General features: G+C 45.4%; 4 protein-coding genes across 5 annotated transcripts; 2 read left to right on the plus strand and 2 right to left on the minus strand.

Annotated features, from left to right (window-relative positions):
- Positions 1–215: 215 nt before the first annotated feature.
- On the plus strand, positions 216–2,601 carry LOC125544426 (putative cytokinin riboside 5'-monophosphate phosphoribohydrolase LOGL1). The gene is made up of 7 exons (XM_048708123.2): positions 216–519; positions 608–705; positions 810–840; positions 1,670–1,769; positions 1,876–1,946; positions 2,060–2,203; positions 2,324–2,601. The coding sequence occupies exons 1-7, from the start codon at positions 385–387 to the stop codon at positions 2,432–2,434; spliced, it is 690 nt and encodes a 229-aa protein (XP_048564080.2). The 5' UTR covers positions 216–384; the 3' UTR covers positions 2,435–2,601.
- An 804-nt stretch (positions 2,602–3,405) lies between these two features.
- On the minus strand, positions 3,406–8,421 carry LOC125544425 (casein kinase 1-like protein 2). 2 transcript variants are annotated; one of them, XM_087547377.1, is made up of 15 exons: positions 7,994–8,421; positions 7,829–7,869; positions 7,103–7,172; positions 6,877–7,025; positions 6,484–6,579; positions 6,315–6,385; positions 6,033–6,094; positions 5,814–5,877; positions 5,649–5,733; positions 5,436–5,562; positions 5,157–5,239; positions 5,003–5,063; positions 4,669–4,805; positions 3,902–4,151; positions 3,406–3,786 (listed from the first exon to the last, which is right to left on the minus strand). In XM_087547377.1, the coding sequence occupies exons 1-15, from the start codon at positions 8,067–8,069 to the stop codon at positions 3,737–3,739; spliced, it is 1,422 nt and encodes a 473-aa protein (XP_087403503.1). In that variant the 5' UTR covers positions 8,070–8,421; the 3' UTR covers positions 3,406–3,736. The 2 variants fall into 2 exon arrangements, with proteins under 2 accessions (XP_087403503.1, XP_048564078.1); XM_048708121.2 differs by having other exon boundaries at positions 3,406–4,151; positions 7,994–8,419.
- A 1,892-nt stretch (positions 8,422–10,313) lies between these two features.
- On the minus strand, positions 10,314–16,006 carry LOC125527969 (magnesium transporter, putative (DUF803)). Its single transcript, XM_087547379.1, has 9 exons — positions 15,683–16,006; positions 15,483–15,581; positions 15,255–15,384; positions 15,031–15,119; positions 14,551–14,607; positions 14,424–14,482; positions 14,041–14,161; positions 12,020–12,168; positions 10,314–10,761 (listed from the first exon to the last, which is right to left on the minus strand). Exons 1-9 carry the CDS (start codon positions 15,791–15,793, stop codon positions 10,545–10,547), a joined length of 1,032 nt encoding a protein of 343 aa, XP_087403505.1. The 5' UTR covers positions 15,794–16,006; the 3' UTR covers positions 10,314–10,544.
- A 133-nt stretch (positions 16,007–16,139) lies between these two features.
- LOC125527967 (acyl transferase 5-like) lies at positions 16,140–18,834 on the plus strand. Its single transcript, XM_087547378.1, has 2 exons — positions 16,140–16,617; positions 17,793–18,834. The coding sequence occupies exons 1-2, from the start codon at positions 16,189–16,191 to the stop codon at positions 18,630–18,632; spliced, it is 1,269 nt and encodes a 422-aa protein (XP_087403504.1). The 5' UTR covers positions 16,140–16,188; the 3' UTR covers positions 18,633–18,834.
- The last annotated feature ends 304 nt before the right edge of the window (positions 18,835–19,138 follow it).

The raw sequence follows: 19,138 nt of genomic DNA on the forward strand, positions 1-19,138 counted from the left end.
CTCGCACTAAAATGAGTTTAGATACATCCGTATCTAGATAAATCCAAAAACAAGTAGTTCGGAAAGGAAGGAGTATGTCATTGGAGTAGATTGAAAGGGCCAGACTGCAAAAGGAAAGCCGAAGGACACTTGGGCTCCTCTGGCGCAATATGGGCCGCTCGCATGACCCACCAAATTGATCACGACATAATAAAAGGACAGTCGCGTCAGAATCCTTAATGCCGCCTTCATTTGAAGCTTCTCCCCCAGATACGATACGAGAGATAACGCACGGCATCGGGTAGAAGAACGAGCCGAACCCAAACACCCCCTCTCCTCTCCTCCTCCACGACGACTCTTAACCCCATCCTCCCGCCCCGGACCCGAGAGGAAACAGGCCAGGCCATGGGCGACACCACCGCGGCCGCGGCCGCGCCCGCGCCGCCGAGGAAGTTCGGCAGGATCTGCGTCTTCTGCGGAAGCAACTCCGGCAATCGCGCGGTCTTCGGCGACGCGGCACTCGAGCTCGGCCAGGGGCTGGTTAGTAATGCGCTGGAATGCCGAGGCCGCGCGCGCCCTCTTCCGCCCCGAAATTCGACGCTCACGGTGGGATTTCCTTTCCGTGCAGGTGACGAGGGGGGTCGATCTGGTCTATGGCGGCGGCAGCATCGGGCTGATGGGCCTGATCGCGCAGACGGTTCTGGATGGAGGCTGCCGCGTCCTCGGGTACCTCGCCGGCCGCCTCTGTTTATATATAGTCCCATATATAGTAGTAGCACTCTGCAACCTTCCTAATGGGGTATGTATCTCTCTGTTCGATTGTTTTGCAGGGTGATTCCAAGAGCACTCATGCCCCTTGAGGTGCGTACCAATCTCTTCCTTTCCAGTTTTTCTTATTGTTCTTATTATTATGCGTAGTATATATGCGTAGAAATACAGATTGATACGTCATTGTTAATTGCCTACGTTAGAGAGAGAGAGAGAGAGAGAGAGAGAGAGAGAGAGAGTAGGTTCTTCCACGCAGTGAAGCAGCAACAGCACGACTCATCTCTCTGCCTAAAGCGAAATTTCATACTACGGAATTTCGGAACACTTACCGATGGATGGGCCATCTGAACCCTATCCTTTGGTTTGGCCCCGCCTGTCGGTCTCACGACTTTTCACGATCACCTAGCAAATACTATATACTAGTGCTATCTATCTCTGTTGGTCACCCACTCACCATTTGATTCCCGTTTTCTGTTGGGTCCAGACCGATTCACCTTTGCTTGTGGGGTTACAAATAGGTATGTGATCATTGAGGAATTGGACTAGAATAGGGCTGAAATTCCAGACCGTCCGTTTCAGGCCTTCTCCATACACGCAAAAATGAACCGTCAGCTTGGACTTTTGGGCGGTACAACTTGGAGTTATAAAGTTGGCCCGCTTGGTGGACGTAATAATAGTGTTCAATTTGCCTGCCATGAGGCATGAGGTCGGTCGTCGCAAGTTGAGTGAGAAAAGTAAGCGGTAGGGTTTGAATTGCACCATTATACATATAACTGTTGAAATGATGTGGAAGTGCTACTGTCCAAATATCTCTGAACTTTGTAGGATGGTGATAGAAGAAATCTGAAAATGATGTCCCTGCAACTAAATGTAGCCAACTTCATGTCATTGCCCGAATGAAATAGCGAAAATCCTCTTTCAGATATCCGGTGCAAGTGTTGGAGAAGTAAAGATCGTCTCTGACATGCATGAGAGGAAAGCCGAGATGGCGCGACAAGCCGATGCATTCATTGCTCTCCCAGGTATGAACGACACGATTCTACACGTTCTTCCCTCGCCCTTTTTGAATGGGCTGATGCGTCAACCCGACAATGCTTACATGATTATTACTTTTTATGTGGACACCAGGAGGGTATGGAACAATGGAGGAGTTGTTAGAGATGATCACATGGTCGCAGCTCGGAATCCATGACAAACCAGTGAGTATTATGACTGCTAGTACTAATACATTGCTATAGAGCCTTAGCTGAGTACATTGTGGGCTATGGCAAATGACAAATGATCCAGGCGCACTGATGATTGACTTGAACAGGTCGGGCTGCTAAACGTCGACGGGTACTACGATCCGCTGCTCGCGCTGTTCGACAAGGGCGCGGCAGAAGGTTTTATTAAGGCCGATTGCAGGCAGATAATCGTGTCGGCGCCAACTGCCCACGAACTGCTGACGAAAATGGAGGTGAACTGACCTCACTGCCCACCACACTTTAATACGCGTCCTTGAGTTTATATAAAACGCCTGGCCTCGTTGACAAACGGCATTGTTATTGTGTTGAATGATTCTCTCGATTGTGCTCAGCAATACACCCGTTCACACCGGGAGGTGGCGTCGCGGACGAGCTGGGAGATGACCGAGCTGGGCTACGGGAAAGCTGCACCGGAGCCAGAGGAGGAGGCGGCATCGTGCTGATGTGTGGCAGGCGTCGTCGTCCCTGGTTGCTCAACTGGCCACTGGGATTGCAATTGCAATAATCGTAGTGTGTTGTGGTTTTGCGTTGTTGGTTGCCTTTCATGTGACCCTGTACGTTGGATTGCGACTTGATCTGGCGAAGAAGCCTAAGATTGTGTATCTAGTCATTGTCTGCCCCCTTGGAATGAATGCAGCGGCGTGAGCAAATGCTGACTGATAAACTACCAACGTCAGAACTCAGGTGAAGTGAACCGATCGGGCAGTCGTTTTCTTGGGTGTGAATGAATGGTTGTGCATGCATCTTGCTAGCATCAGTACCGCTGGGAATGACGTTAATAACGAGCTGACACAACATCATTAATCTACAAGTTCCTTTCACAACCATCTTGTCAATACTGGCATGTTCAACCTCAGGTCAAAAAGGAAGAAGGGAGAAACCATGGCCGCCTCAGCTTGGCTGGTAGTCCGGGCTCTCCACATCGGCTCAATGTGGTCCGGGAGCCACTTCCCCCCTGGCCATGGCTCCCACGGTGCCACCGCCTGTCAGGCATGCGTTTCCTGACACCTGCAGGCACCCAGTTGAGACATGTGGCTGTACATGTTCCCTTGCAGTGCTATGTCGGCTGCCTGGGCTGCTGCGCCTGCACTGCCTTCTGTGTTTTTTATCCACCAAGTTTGGTCAATTAGGACACATCACCGCGTTGCTAAATGAAGGGCCGTGGTTTGCAATACAACAGTTCCAAAGAAAACATCTCAACTCATGCAACAACATCAACCACAAAAAAATTCCATCCCAAACAGGCCAAAAAATAAACACGCATACTTGTGCTAAGCAAATTGCAAATAACAACATAGGTTTGCGATCAGACCGAAGTGCAAAAACATGCACGGCACAGACGTTAAAAGAGATGCCACTTTACGAAACACATCTCTAAAAAGCCACACGACATTGCTCCTCAAAGGCACATTAATAGTCAGGAAACGTTACCAGCCAAATTTGTAATTTGTTCGATGAACCGACGAAAAAATTCTACATGGTCAAGTTCCAGTTTCCAAAGACAAAGTCCTACAAGCTGCACTTGGCTGTGCCAAGACAATGGCAACTGGACAAGGCGCACCGTAAGGAATAGAAATAATACAACAAACTCGACAAGCGCCACATAGTAAACTATAAAGATTAAAGACATTTACAGAAGCACCCCAATCACATTAAATTATGAGAGCTACATTCCTTGTGCCTCGGGCTGACCACTTATTTACCGTGTCCAGAAGACCACCACCCCATCATCTGGCAATAGCACTTCACATCCTCCTCGTAGCATCTCCTGTGATCCAAAACTCAACAGGAAATGCTGTGCTTATCTTCAGATTATAATTTATACACAGCACACGTGGAAGTAGAATCGTTTTCTCAGTGCTACTAGTACTGAGCCCTCTCATCGCCATCAAAATTAAGACCTTCAATACCTTTGAGGGCAGACTCGTAGTTCTTCGGGTTAGATGAGTGCCGGGCCGAAGAGGAACGCTGTGGTTCTGCAGAATCAACCGGTGGGCTTCTCTGAGCACCTGAGGTTCTACGGAATGCACCAGGGCTTGCATCAGTCGTGCGTGATCGTGAAGGCTCAAAAGTGTCGCTTGCCACAGCATCCCGGCTACTTGAAACAGCAGCTCTCCTTGACGATCCACTTGACCGCCCCAAAAAATTCGAGCCAGATATCTGAACAACAGCGACAACAGCCAGAGTAAGAAGCTTGAAACAATGGAGTAATGTTGCTGGTGTTTAATTTCCATATTGCAGATTATGAATCATGATGCCTATATACAAGAACATAAAATATTATGAATGGAGTCATCCACGAGGAAAACAGAACATTCACAACTAAATGAAAAACAAGAGATATAAAGATTACAGAGTGATAATACAAGCCTACAAAAAAAACACCAACACTTGCACAAAGCTGGAAGTATTTCTGCAAGCCACATGAAACACTGATCAGGGTTGCACAGCTGGGAAATGGCAGTTTATGATGACCTATGTGGGTCGAATTTTGGCAAATGAGAGCACAAGTTTATAAGAACAAGTCATGGACGCAAGATTGCCTAAGAAAATTTGACTAGTGAGCACATAGTTCCTCTTTTGCACTAGATATTGAAAAAAAGTGTCTGGCTTTAATCTTCCAATCACAATATCAAGTCCTATACTACGAACAACGGGAAATGGGGAGAGTACACACCGCAGGGTCTTTAGAAATAGGAGCATCATTTCCTACAGGGGCTTTCTGCTTATTTGAAGTCCCCACGCTTGCAATGGGTGGTGGGGCACGACGTCGGTCCATTGCTGACCAACCACTAATCCTCCCTTCAACGGCACCTACATCATAACAAATGGATAAATAAATATGGCTAAGAAAGTCAGACAATTCATTGTTCAACTATAGAAATCATATCTGGTTCAAATTAGCCATAGAAGCAAAGGAACTTTTTGGCAACTTTATTATAAGTCAATTACTCATCAATATTGCCTGAAACAGTAATACTCGTAAGGAACAATCAAAATAAACCAATTACCAGATTGACTATCATTCTGCAATACAGGTGGTGTCAACCCAGAAGGTCCTGCACCATGGCCCTGTAAAATATATGCAAGACGTCACAATTTCACATGGATGGCTACGTAAAAATACACATATTTGGTTGGTGAGTGCACGACGGAAGGACTTACCGCAACACGAGGCGGGGCACTAGCAATTTGAGATTGCTGGTACTTCAGTATTGTCCAGTCAAATACATAGTCAAACTGAAAACCTGCAAGGCATTATTCTGATATGAGCCATGCGCCTGTAACCTTTAAAGCGTTTTGGATGTTGGTACTTCAATAATAAACAAAATGCAACAGGTTTCCATCAAGTATGGAGGAGGGAAGTTAATATCTCATGGCTTTAAGTATGAAAAGAAAAACAATATTTCCTAATCCTCTTCAAGAATGAAAACAGAATCAAACCTTCACGGATAAAGAGGTCACGGAACAGTCGCTTAAGGTAGGAATAATCAGGCTTGTCATCAAACCGAAGCGAGCGGCAATAATGGAAATATGATGTGAACTCAGTAGGATACCCACGACACAGAGCCTGAAATAGAATGAGAACATTATAACCAACATGATATACAAGGCGGAGTGCCAATAACCAGTACAGACATTATTACTACCAAGTACCTCAATTGATGTTGCAACTTTTTTCTCACTGATTTTCTCATACTTCTGCTTCTTCGTTCCTGCTTTCAGACCTTGCCAAGGAAGGCTGAAAAGAAAACAACATTACATCTGATTCATTAATGTATCTTACTTGGCACACAATAAGAATCCAGAAAATAAACCGACCTTCCCCGTAGGAAGTACATAAGAACATATCCAAGAGATTCCAAGTCATCTCTTCGACTTTGTTCTGATCAACAACAAAAATATAGAAGTAAATGGTCAGAAAAGAAGATATGCAGGGCAAGGATTATGACGCTCAACTGACAGCAGGATGAAGTCCAACAGGTGGAAGTTACAATGTAAAAGAAACAATTATGAACTGGTAGAGTATCATTTTCTCACCAATGCCAAGATGAGTGTTCACACTTGCATATCTTGCTGTCCCAGTCAAGTTTTTGTTCTCTCTGCAATATTACCATCAAGTAAGAACACAGGGCAGAGCCAAAGTAGATCAGAAAGAAAAACTGACATAAGAAGGGTGCTCCAACTAAAATGACATCTTCAAGAAAAGAACTACTAAAACATATTCGACATAATCTAGCAGTGTCATTTCTGTATGATGTATGGAAATAACTTAAGCTGGTATCATACTCTCTAGATAACTTAGTATGTTTATGCCTCTACCTGTATGGGATGTGTTGATGAGTTGAGGTATCCCTGTACTTTTTGGCAAGACCAAAATCTATAACATAGACCTGAAAAATATAAGAGCACGAATAAAGTGGTAAGAATTAACACAAGGAAATAATACAGCAGATCTGAATTAATTACTAAACACTGCATTGCTACCCACCTGATTAGCCCGCCTACCAAGACCCATGAGAAAATTATCTGGCTTAATGTCTCGATGCAGAAATGACTTGGAATGGACGAATTCCACTCGATTTATCTACAAGTGGGAGAGTGCAGATCAGATACAGCTCATAAGCTAGGAATAAACAAAGAAAAAGACGGTACACATACGACAAAAATGAGGAGCAAAATCATAATGTATGTATGACAAAAAAAAAGCAATGGAAGGAAAAGTGAAAATGTGCGTTAGAGTGGCTAGCAAATGGAGCTGAGGTCCATGTAAATTAATCAAGGATAGGTACAGAGTTAATTGCTTGCTGATTGCTATATACAAATAGATTGATGAAGGCGACAAGAAGGGATGGCATCAAATGATTAGTGTATGTGTACGCACCATCTGATCGGCAAGCATAAGTACAGTCTTGAGAGATAATTTTCTGCTGCAAAAATTAAATAGATCCTCCAGACTTGGCCCCAGCAAATCCATGACTAAGACATTGTAGTCTCCTTCTACACCAAACCACCTGACATTTGGGATTCCAGCTGCCACAACAAAGATTGTCAAACCACTAGTTCTATCGAAGTCCTACAAAATTATGCACAATGTAAAGCTTCCATACTTCCTCCTTGCAAAATCCTGTAAATCTTTGATTCGTAGAGCAGCTGAGGATGTTTTGTCTTCACATTTTCCTGCATGAACAAGAAAGTAATAAAATGTCAAACTTCAGAAATCTGATGCAGGCAATCAAGACGAAATAACCTGCATACTAAATTTAGTGGTAGTTTATAGAGGCAACAAGCCACTATGATGCAGAATTATGGGCAATGGGTCTCTATATCTAGACTGTCACTCCGGGCTACGGAGTATGCAGCAATATGTTTCACAAGTTACTGTTTCTCATTCCTCTCCTGGTTTACTGTATCTGCCGTTCATATTTTATTACTATATACATCATCCAATACTCGGCAGCTTGAGCTTAGTTGTCAATCTGCATAGATTAACCGAAAGCGCATAAAAAGCTCAAGTCCAACGAAGTCAACCACGCCAGTCAATTCCCAGGAACATTGACCAATCAACTAGTCCAAATTGTTCATCCATCCATGGAGAACTAAATCTGCCAACGAGGGCAGAGCATCCATCCAGAGCTCAAGCTTTGAGAAGAGCGGCATGTCACGAGCTATCCTACAGGAACCCGCAACCTGGCCGACGATAACCGGAACCAAGCATGAGCTGGTCCACATTCCTCAACCACTACGGCGTCCAGAGCAGGCTAACGCAGCAGCAGTACTACTCGGGAGCATCAGAAAGATCCGAGCAGTCGAATCGCAGCAGCAGGAGCACGTACCAGCTTAATCGCCACCTCCTCGTTGGTCTGGATATTTGTCCCTGCACGCACGCAAAGGGGACAGACAAACAAACAGAAGCGCGTCAAAAATCGATCGAGAACTAGAAAATCCCCCAAAAATGGAATCCGAAATTCGGGGCAAAGAGCAGAGAGGCCGGCCCGCACCGAGATAGATCTCCCCGAAGGAGCCGCTGCCGATCTTGCGGCCGAGCCGAAACTTGTTCCCAACCCGCGGCTCCATCCCCGCCCTCCCCGAGAAATGCTCCGCCGAAGCTCGGGAGTTCCCACCGAGCACAGCCGAAAAGACAAAGGCTAAAAAAATGACGCGCTTTCCCCTCCCGAGAGACCTAGCGGCGGGGGCTCAGATCGGCGCCGGGCTGGAGGCTCAGGGACCTGCGAGGCGGGGAGGCTCCCGCGGTGGTGGTGGTGATGGTGCTGCTACCTAGGGTTTGGGGAGGGAGGGGAGGAGGGGTGGGCGGCCATGGCCGTGTGGGTGCCGCTTGGGATTGTTTTTTCGGGGGGAGTTGGGGAAGTAGACCAAGCAAGCAAAGCAGAGCAGAGCGCAGGAGGAAAAAGAAAAAAGGACCAGTTTGGCCTCCCCACCCCGACTCTATCCCATTCCCCGTATCTTCTTCTTCTCCTTCTTTCCTTTTGCATTTTAGCCCTCGCTTTGACGCTTTCGCTTTCCCCTGGTGGATGCTTTGAATATTGCTTGGGGTACCCTACTGTACTCTGCCGTAAGCCCGTAACCCTCTTGCTTAGCATTATCTTCTTCTTTTTATTGGACTGGATGAGATGGTAACGCCTAGTACGACCATCACAAATCTGCGATAAGTAATATGGATCCAAGGAAGCACTAGAGAAAAAACAACGTCAAAGAAGGAAGATTGAATCAAGCATGCCCAGTTGCTTTCTCTTGGTAGGGTCGTTTATCTTGGTGATTAAACCGGAGTACGACTACACGGCAGCAGGCTTAGGCAGCAAGCGTGTCCAAAGATAATGTTTCTCCCAACTCGCCACGCGTACTTTTTAATAGTAATGCTTAATTAAAATCGCAAGGCGCCGGTGGATCGACTGTGACATCGGCACGCCGTTTCAGTCTGGGTCCTTATGGATTGGAATAGGTGGTTGCGTGTGGCCTGTGAGCGTATACCATTTTTCGCTATCTCGGCATATCTATTATGGGCTAATTTGCACAATATTCTCCCAATAATAGTACGTGCGAGGCTCCACGGTTATGCTGGAGTACATTCCCGCTTTCCCAGCGACGAAGCATCATGGCTTGTTCCCCGCAACAAAAAAAAGCATCATGGCTTGTAATAATAAATGTATTTTGGGTGCTTTTGACTCTTCAGCAAGATGAGGCCATTTAGAAATGCTCAGCCGAGTTTATTAGCATCGTTAAAGTTGTGAATTTGTAGATGTAAAGTTCAAAAAGGAAATTGTGTAGGTAAACATTGAGATCAGATCAAAGCTGACTACATGACATGACAATTAATGACAAAACGGGGCGCTTAATTTGTCTATAAGGAATGTACCATGTGATGCATTCACTAGATAGCACTTTCTAGGGAGTAACTACAAACATCACTCTGCCTAGCAAAAACACATGCAATTCCCACAAAGAAGATTGTCAACCTATACCCTAACTGAAGATGTACAATAAAGATGTCCAAACTCTTTTACCAGCTTATTAGCACTGGATGACCCCCTTGCCCGGATGCTGCCTGACCCAAGGCGACCGATGTGAAATTCTTAATCTTTTCCGTTATTACGTAATACTATGCATACTGTAGTAGTACATTAGTTGACCTAACCTAGCTAATCAAATATGGCTGGACAAAACTGTGCCTACCACCAAACCACACAGAAAGCAAACCCTTTCTTTTTTAATCACGGTAGGGTTGGAAAATTTCAGGATAGCTACCCCGCTAGTGGAACAAGCATCTCCTATAGCTAATCCTAAATTCCTAACACACTTGGAACTTGTGGGCACAGATAACTACAAACCTCTGATACGTTCTGACTTGGTCATTTGGCCACACTTCATTTGGCAGCATGGGAAACGGAGACAGGTATGAGATCATCCTGTTCATTCTTTAATTCTAACAAAATAGAAACAGAAAAATAGGGTTCATCAGAAATGTTAGGTGTATACCACGTATGAAAGTCATGTGCAGCTGGATTAGCAATATATACTTCAATACTTGTATAGTTGCAAAATTTTCAATTCTTACACATGTAGGTACAGCAAATATTTTGCCCACATTTCCCACAACTGTGGCAGTGCACTGGGGGAAGCTTCTGTGAAAGAAACCATCAGCAAGGGCCTAACGGAACCGAAGTAATTGACGGTATATCACAAGAGTTGTAGTATCAAGTAGCCCAAACATCCAAACAGGACATACATGGCCCTCCCCACGCATTCTTAAAAGCAAAATATAATGGTGCTGCAAGTAAAGCAGAAACACGCACACAAGATTCGGAAGGGAAGAGAACAAACTAATATACCACTTACAACTGACCACAGGAAGGTATGTAACTTGATCAAAATTCACAGGAGATTTTACGAACTTCTGTTTCTGTTAGATCTATAAGGGCAGTCAGTATATGAGCAGCCAGCCCAAACTTTTGAGATGCTACTCTAGACTTGTACATTCACATTAGTGATTGGACCCATCAAAGGTGTTAAGACAGTCATGCTCCAGTAGCACCTCTAGGCCTTCTCTTTCCCTGTAGAGGTTAGTATATGTAATGTCGAGGCATGGATTGTTGTGCTTTGGTTGGGATCCTTCCCTCGGGCTGACCCAGGCCTCCTGATGCTGTGTGAACGCTCCATATTACTCTTCAAAAACTTCTGCACAGGCTTAGGTAGGCGCGCAATCACTCGGGTTGAAGTAACAAGAAGTATCACCCCCGTAATAATGAAGAACCTGAAAGGAGAACCAACTCTTTAGTGTCCCTCAGCCAATTCAAAAAAGTGGAGCAGAGGTCAGAGAGCACAAAGAGACAACACATTTGTTCAATCCAATTTGTCAATAGACGATATGACTCCTTACACGGTACACTACTGGTGTTATTGTCCTAATCTATTGCACCCAATATACATTAGGTATTTCAGCAAAGCTGAATTTGCATATCCGTAACCTCAATAGACTGAGAAAGAACTTGATATATTCTCTCATGATCAAAGTTGCCAACAAAGAGTACATAACAAGCACATGCTACATGAATTCCATATATAGTCCCAAGAGAAGGACCCACCCCACTTGCAATTTAGTGAGGCAAATAGCAGAGCATATCAGGTGGAAATCTCAAAAAATGCGTCTGTAGCTGCATGATTACAAGAGATGGCTCACATTGGGGCGGGATATCCCCACACAATCAAAACAGTTTCACAGACATCCCAACAACTGCAAAATTGCGAATCGCCCCAAACACTCACTACTCTGGAAGTCTTCCTCCCTCTACTCCAGCATTGTCTTCCTCCCCAACATCAATGCCACCTCACTCACTTTAGACCTGCATGGGATTATCCATCGCTGCCTCCCTCTCTGCACATTCCACAAGATGGTGCCTGTGGTTGTAGGTGGCTAACCTTTCGTCTCCATCTCACCAGATCTACCCACATCCGGCTTTCCCACAGCATAGATAAGGCAGTGACTGTTTCCCAGCTCCTGCTCAATGCGACGGTGGAGCCCCTTGGGCCTTGGATGCACAACCATCCCCAGATTTGGGCATGGGTGGTCCTACTGCTGCTATATCTATCAAGGAGATACTGCCATACAGAACAAGAGGTTTCTGCCACCTCCAGTATTGCCTATCATCACTGCGTCCACAATGTATGTTAAGTGTTCCACCACCATCACCCCCTACCCCACCACGCAACCTCCCCTCGTGATCACAATCACAAAAATTCATAGTTTAGCCAGGATCTCACGGTTATCGGATACATTGCCAATGCAATAGCCTTAAAGGTGCAGGCATTGAAAAGAAAAAAAAACAATGTACTCCCTTCGATCCATATTACTTGTCACAGCTTCAGTACAAAGTTGTGTACTAAAGCAGCGACAATTAGTATGGGTCGGGGGGAGTAGCTAACTACAGAAGCAGGGAAAAGGGAATCAGATCAGTCTTCAGCAATAGCACACAACACAGAAAGAAAAACACAATGTAGTATAATGACATTACCATCCAAGCAAGAGAAAAAAACGTCCTGCGGGAGCTGTCGGCAGATGTTCGTCAAGTGCAACCATACCAGCCACAACACCAGACACAATAGATGCCACCGATGTACATGTGGACACAACAATTGCCCTCCCATGCTTGAGACCTCGAGTCTGCACAGGCGTCATGTCCCATTAGTGGAATATACAAAGCAAAGCCACAAACCAGAGCAGAAGCATTGAAAGATAACTAGACAAGTCATTATGACAAATGTTAAAAACATATATTTCATCAGACAGGTCCAATATACTAGTGCAATCTGAGAAAACAATTTGCAAATAATAAAATTTTAAAATTTTGCAGATCATCAATGTCAATGGAGTATAAATTAGTACAGTATAAATTTTGTAAAAAATAATTGCAAAAAGGATTGCATTTCTTTCATAGAACATGCACATGTGTTTCCCTTTTTAGATTAAAAAAATGGTCTCGGCAGCAAAAAGGAAGAAGCAGTGTGATATGATTTACAATAAGCAAGATTTATAGCTCAATTTTAGTATCAGCAAATATTATGTGACATCACTATGTGGCTCCATTCAAGGTCAGTCACACCCATGTTCCTGCTTCACTCAGACAAAAAATACTCCGCTCCACTTTGCTCCCATATGGTGTACCCTAATATTCACGTTATGGTGGCGTCATAAGCTTGGTGTAAGAGTTTGACTAGCAAGTACATGTTCTCAAAAAACACTACATAAAAACTATGAATAAATAGTATGAACTAATGCACCTCGGTAGTTAATGTCATTGTGCAGCATATGTGCACCTGTTTGCCATTTTGACAGATTTGTTCCACTCCCTCTGGATGTGAATATAGGTCAGGCACGGATATTTAGGTCTTCGATTTGATTAGCGCAAAATATGATGTATGTTATAGAAAAATATTTTTAGATTCATCGTCCAATGAAGTTTCTAGCCATATATTTTTTGTGGCATATTAAACATGCTTCACTAGTTAAATTGACTACCTAAGTTCCCATGCCAAACTTATATTCCCATCCGGAGGGAGTAAGAGGATTTGGTCTGTGAATCCAACAAAGAGTCATTTAAAGTGAGGTGAGAGATGGCTGCTTCGGGGTGAGTCTCTCTAAAGAGCAGGAAAATGTCCTTGAACAAGTAATGGTATGACATCTCATTCATCTTCCATACCAAGATGGCCATATCTTTCATTGTGCAATGGAAACTCAACAAGTGGAGTCTCCAAACCTTGTTGGCATGAGTCTTTGCAAGGGGTGATCTAGAGGTATCTAACCAACAGACTGAGTGGCCACCTGAATGTAGATCAACACTAAACAACCTTTTTTCTTTAGTATGGAGATACCTCTAGAATGCCTCCATGCAGGGCCTCATTCTGATGACCATCAAAAAACTGTTCACCTGCCACCATGGCACAATGGACAGCAAGAGAAACTTGGAATCGTTGGTAACGCAACAGTTGTAGCAAACATGGAAAAAGATGACACACTTGTACTTGTTCAAGGACGTCTTCCAGCTCAAGACAGAGCCCAACAAGAAGCAACGATCCTTCATGCCATTCCAACAATTTGATGCTTTCCAGGTTCACAAATCAATTCTGCTTTAAATGTCTTCGCAATGGCCCACATGTGCATGTTCTATGAAAGGAATGCAATCAGCTGAAGATTGCTTGAAACAGAAGGATTTGACATAGGTTGTATGACAGCCAAACAATAAATGCATGCACACCGACAGCATTAGTTGAGATTAACAAAGTGCAATAGTCTCAATAGTTCCCGTGCACTGTTCGAGTGCGTAAATCATTAACAAGTGCAGCACCGATGGCAGGTAACATCTCTACGTTTTCTACAAACACTACACAAGCACTGTATACATCCCTATCAATGCCAGAACACATAAAAAGCAGAGAAGTACATCTCCAGAGTATCAGGGCAGCAGTGCGCATTAAGAAGGGACATCTCTGTGATGCACACAAGTAGGGAGTCGCATCTCCAGTAAACTAGACATACCTGGTAAACAAATCCCACGGCACTGCAGGCCACACTACAAGAAATGGCAGCTGGCACAACAATCTTCGGAAAGCCCATTTCAGACATCACGAATCCCATCTTAGAGATCACTGATGAAATCCTATACATGAAATAAGTTAATAATTATGAGTCATCCTCCCATATTGGGTCACTGCATAACTGTATACTAAAAGAAAAGAAAGGTTGAAGTAACATTTGTTTATTTCATGATAAATGTATACTCCCAAGTAAATATCCTCTCAATCAATTGAAACAGGGACCAGAGTGGTCAACATAAGGCCTGAGTCTAAGTCATAAATTAATTTTTAAAATAGAAAAGGCTGTAAACAAAGTGATAAATGGAAATAGATAAAAAAAATTACCCAAACAAAATGCCTGATTCTAAGCCGTATATGACCTCCTCGATCACTTCAGGTCCAGTCTGGATTGATGCAAGGTGTCAATATTTGCAATATTGAAACATGAATCCGAAATTAAAAAATTGCTCACCAACTCTTGTTCGCGCCTTTGCTTTTTGTAGATATGAAGCCAAGTGTTGAGCAGAACCTTAATTGGCATAAACCAAACAAAATTGCCATCAGTAGCAGGCTAGAATCTGGATTCATCAGCACTATAATAATATCATCCACCATAGTATCCTACAATATGATTAGTTCTTTCCAATTGACGTGTTTTTTAATGAAACGGGAATGAATTAATCCAACAAAAGAGCAGTCTAAACACTTCCCTAACTCCAGCAAGCAGTTTCGTGGGGGCATAACACAGAAATAGTTAAGAGAACATAATTTTCTATATAGAAATACAAGGGTAATACTCATGTGGTGCACGCCTAAAATTGTTGGTGAGAGTTGGAATATTATAGCAAGAACGGTCAAAATAGTTTGTGCAAGAGAAACTACAGTTGTTTTGGTAGAATGCATACTTACGTGGATGTAATAAAACTAATACAACACAGAGTATGGTACCTACAAACAAGATGAGAACGGTGAGCACCAGCCAAGGTATACTGAAAAGGGGAATCTCTTCCACTTTCTGCTCCTCCCCTCCTACACCGACTCCTGAAGTTACAGAACGCAGAGTAAATCCAGTCAGTGCATGGATACTAGCCTAATGCCATTAACCAATCCATTTCCATCTTGTGACCATTGCACGTAAAACTATGATGACGAACTTGTGACTGTACTGTAGCTCACCTATGGTGCCGAGACCGGCCATTGTGATGGCAATCCAATCAAGGCCATTCATGACCTCCTTGAGGTAAAAATGGGAGAAGACGCAGAGTATGGCGAGGCCGCAGCCGGCAATCGGCTGCACGACAGAGACCTGATGAGAAAAAACAAACGCCGCATCAGTCATCATGCGGCATCCTACTAATCGGGCGAGAAGAGAAACACAAGGGAGTTGGGAAGCAGGCAACGCACCGGCGCCTGCGAGAGCGCGGTGAGCATGAGGGCGGCGCCGCACATGTCGAGGAGGAAGCCGCTGATCCAGAGCCTGTTGAGCGCGTAGCCCCGTATGACCTGCACAAGACCGAAGAGGGCGGCGTCATCCATCTAACAGTAAGCAGCAGCGCCGGCAACCGGAAGGGATGGATAAGGGGGCAGGGAGGGGAGAGGGGTGCCTTGAGCTTGAAGGAGAGGGGCGGGAGGATGAGGGTGCCCTTCTTCTGGAGCACCTTGCCGATGCTGTTGCCGGCGGCGCCGGCCAGCGTGAGCGCCACCGACTCCCACATCCCCGATCCGATCCGGCACCAGGCGCGCGCGTGGGGGGTTTCCCTGGAGCTTTTTGGGTGTGGGAGGGCCGAGGAGAAGACCACGAGTGGGAGGAGCCGAGGAGGTGGCCGGGTGGCGTCCTTTTCTCGTCGTGTCGTGCGCCCCCGTGCCCGAGCGTGGGTGCCGCCGGTGGCGCTCTCGTTGGTGCCTGGGTCGCGTCGCGTGTGCGGGAGGGATGCTCCATTTTTTTATTCTATTGTCTCTGCTTTTGGGCTTTGCAAGCTTGGATGGGCTGCCGCTCGTACATTCAGCCCAGCCCAGACTTCGGCGTTTATAAATACGCATCCCGTGCTGTCTCGAAGCCTCACGCTACCCACATTTCGCATCGCACACTGACACTGGGCACGTGGCCACCATGGTGTCGTCAGTCACCCTGGCAAGGAAATCCCAGTCGTTCGTCGTGCCGGCCGCGCCGGCGTCGGGAGAGACGCTGGAGCTGTCCGCCATCGACCGCGTGCCCGGGCTGCGCCACACCGTGCGGTCACTGCACGTGTTCCGGCGCAACGGCGCCGACAGCGCCAGGCCGGCCGAGGTGATCCGCGCCGCGCTGTCGCGCGCGCTGGTGGAGTACCCCGCGTTCGCCGGCCGCTTCGTGGGATCGGCGGCGGCTGGCGAGGCCTGCGTTGCGTGCACCGGCGACGGCGCTTGGTTCGTTGAGGCCGCCGCCGACTGCAGCCTGGAGGACGTGAACGGCCTGGACTACCCTCTCGTGGTCTGCGAGGAGGAGCTGCTGCCCGCTCCGGAGGAAGGCGTTGACCCTACCACTATTCCGGTCATGATGCAGGTATATACGTACGGTTACATCATATTTTCGTTACTGCTCCCTCCGTTCCAAATTACTCGTCGTGGTTTTAGTTCAAGTGCGTCTGTTCATTTTTATGAGACGTTTTAGACATTCAGACACTGTTTAAAACAGTATTCCCTTCATTCAAAAAAGCTTGTCTCTCAAATGAATATATCTAGCATAAAGTTAGTGTTAGATACATTCATTTGAAATATACTAGATACATTCATTTGAGAGACAAGTTTGGGACAAGTCTTTTCGGATAAAGAGAGTAAAAAAAACTATTTGAAACGTCTTATAAAAACAAACAGAGGAAGTACATGAGTTCGAGGCTCCTTGCAGAAAATGTTTAGGCATCTGCAGTCCGCATCTTTCATTCATTTTCGCATTTTCTTGTGTGCGATTATCAAAGGCAGTAAGCGAGCATCAACTTATTCAAGTCACCAACAACATATATTTATACATAGTCCGATCGGGTAGTAGTATATTTAGATCAGGCTGCCAATTTCCGCCCGTTTATTCTTAAGCATGCTCGTCCCTATTAGTAAACGTTTTAAGCTTAAAAACAGGGGCATGGACATTTTAAGCAGGGAGAGAGAGCAACCCACCACATCGAGAAACCATCGCCATGAATTAGTTCAGGGCGTCTGAAGTCATGAAGTCAGGAAGAAAGAATATGTTGACCTCAAGAAACCACATGTTGTTTCCTATTTTTTCGCAATATAGATGTTGTTTCAAGACAGTATTTCTAATGGATTCATTTCTCGGACTAGTGTAGGTCAAGACCCTTTTTTGCGACCAGAGAGAGTAGCTCCAAAATGAACCAAGACTACGTATCAGAGTGGTTGAACTGTAACACATATGTATGATACACTAACTAGGTGGAACTGTACCACATCCCCCTCTTTTTTAGGATACATCGCGTTGTTGGTAGTGGAAGATAGAAAGTGCCGGCAGCACCGACACGTCACAATGGTTTAGGTAGTCTACTACTACAGCCTGACTGTATTTGTCTCTTCACTGACTCAAATTCCATACAACCACTTCATCTGAATAACAATATCGAATGTCATGGTTTCAGGACTCTATATTGCAAACTTTTTCCTTGTCATTTTAACTGATGTTTCAAGACTGATATTGCATTACCTTTCTCGTTCTAACTCTGTCCATGCCAGGTGACCGAATTCACTTGCGGAGGATTTGTTGTGGGCTTGGTAGCGGTCCACACCCTCGCAGACGGGCTTGGCGCAGCACAATTCATCAACACAATTGCTGAGTTAGCCCGCGGTCTGGACAAGCCTACGGTGGCTCCTGCATGGGCTCGGGCTGTAATCCCAAGCCCACCCAAGTTACCTCCAGGGCCACCGCCATCGTTCCAGTCCTTCGGCTTCCAGCATTTCGCCACAGATGTTAGCTCAGAGTGTATCGCCCATGTCAAGGTCGAATACTTCCAAGCAATGGGTCAGTATTGCTCAACTTTTGATGTCGCCATTGCAATGGTTTGGCAAGCTCGAACTCGGGCCATCAAGTACAGTCCAGAATCCGAGGTCAAAATATGCTTCTTCGCAAACACCAGACACCTTCTCACACAAGTTCTCCCAAAGGATGGGGGCTTCTACGGCAACTGCTTCTACCCGGTTACCGTGACATCTATGGCGAAGGATGTTGCCACGACGGGGCTGCTTGGTGTGATCAGGATGATTAGAGACGGGAAGGCAAGGCTCCCTTTGGAGTTTGCCAAGTGGGCGTCAGGGGATGTGAAGATTGATCCATACCGGTTGGCGTTCGAGCACAATGTGCTATTTGTGTCGGATTGGACGAGGCTTGGATTCTTTGAGGTCGACTACGGGTGGGGCACTCCTAGCCATATCTTACCATTTACCTATGCAGATTACATGGCGGTCGTGGTGCTTGGTGCTCCACCAATGCCCAAGAAGGGCACACGAGTTATGACCCAGTGTGTGGAGGAGAAGTATCTCAATGAGTTCAAGGATGAGATGAAGGGTTTCTTTTAAAAGCCTAGTTGTTATCATATCAATGGCATGAGTGGATGTTGGGTTTGGATAAAAAATTTGGAGCATGAGGAAATACTACACTTGCGATGTTGGGAAAAGTAACAAATAATATTGTCGCACAACTATCCATGTAATTCAGGGGGTGGGCTAATATATGGACAACTGCTCAATAAAGTTTGTGAAAGTACATTGTGCCCTTTAATTGTTGATTTTGTATTGATGACCAAATTAGTGGGACTAATATTGCATGCTAATTGACGATACCAAAACCCGTTAGTGTCCTCGGTAGGGTGGAGAACGTGACCAAATGTACCAGAGGGGATCACACACGGTTTTTTTGTATTGATGACAACAAATTAGTAGGACTAATATTGCACGCTAATTGATGATACCAAAAAATGTCAGTGTCCTCGACAGGGTGGAGAACGTGACCGAATGTACCAGAGGGGATCACAGACGGAGTTTTACCCAGGTTCGGACCCTCATGGTCAAGATAATACCCTACT

This window comes from Triticum urartu, chromosome 3A (assembly GCF_056163025.1).
Source record: "Triticum urartu cultivar PI428250 chromosome 3A, HENAU_Tu73, whole genome shotgun sequence".
Taxonomy (NCBI): domain Eukaryota; kingdom Viridiplantae; phylum Streptophyta; class Magnoliopsida; order Poales; family Poaceae; genus Triticum; species Triticum urartu.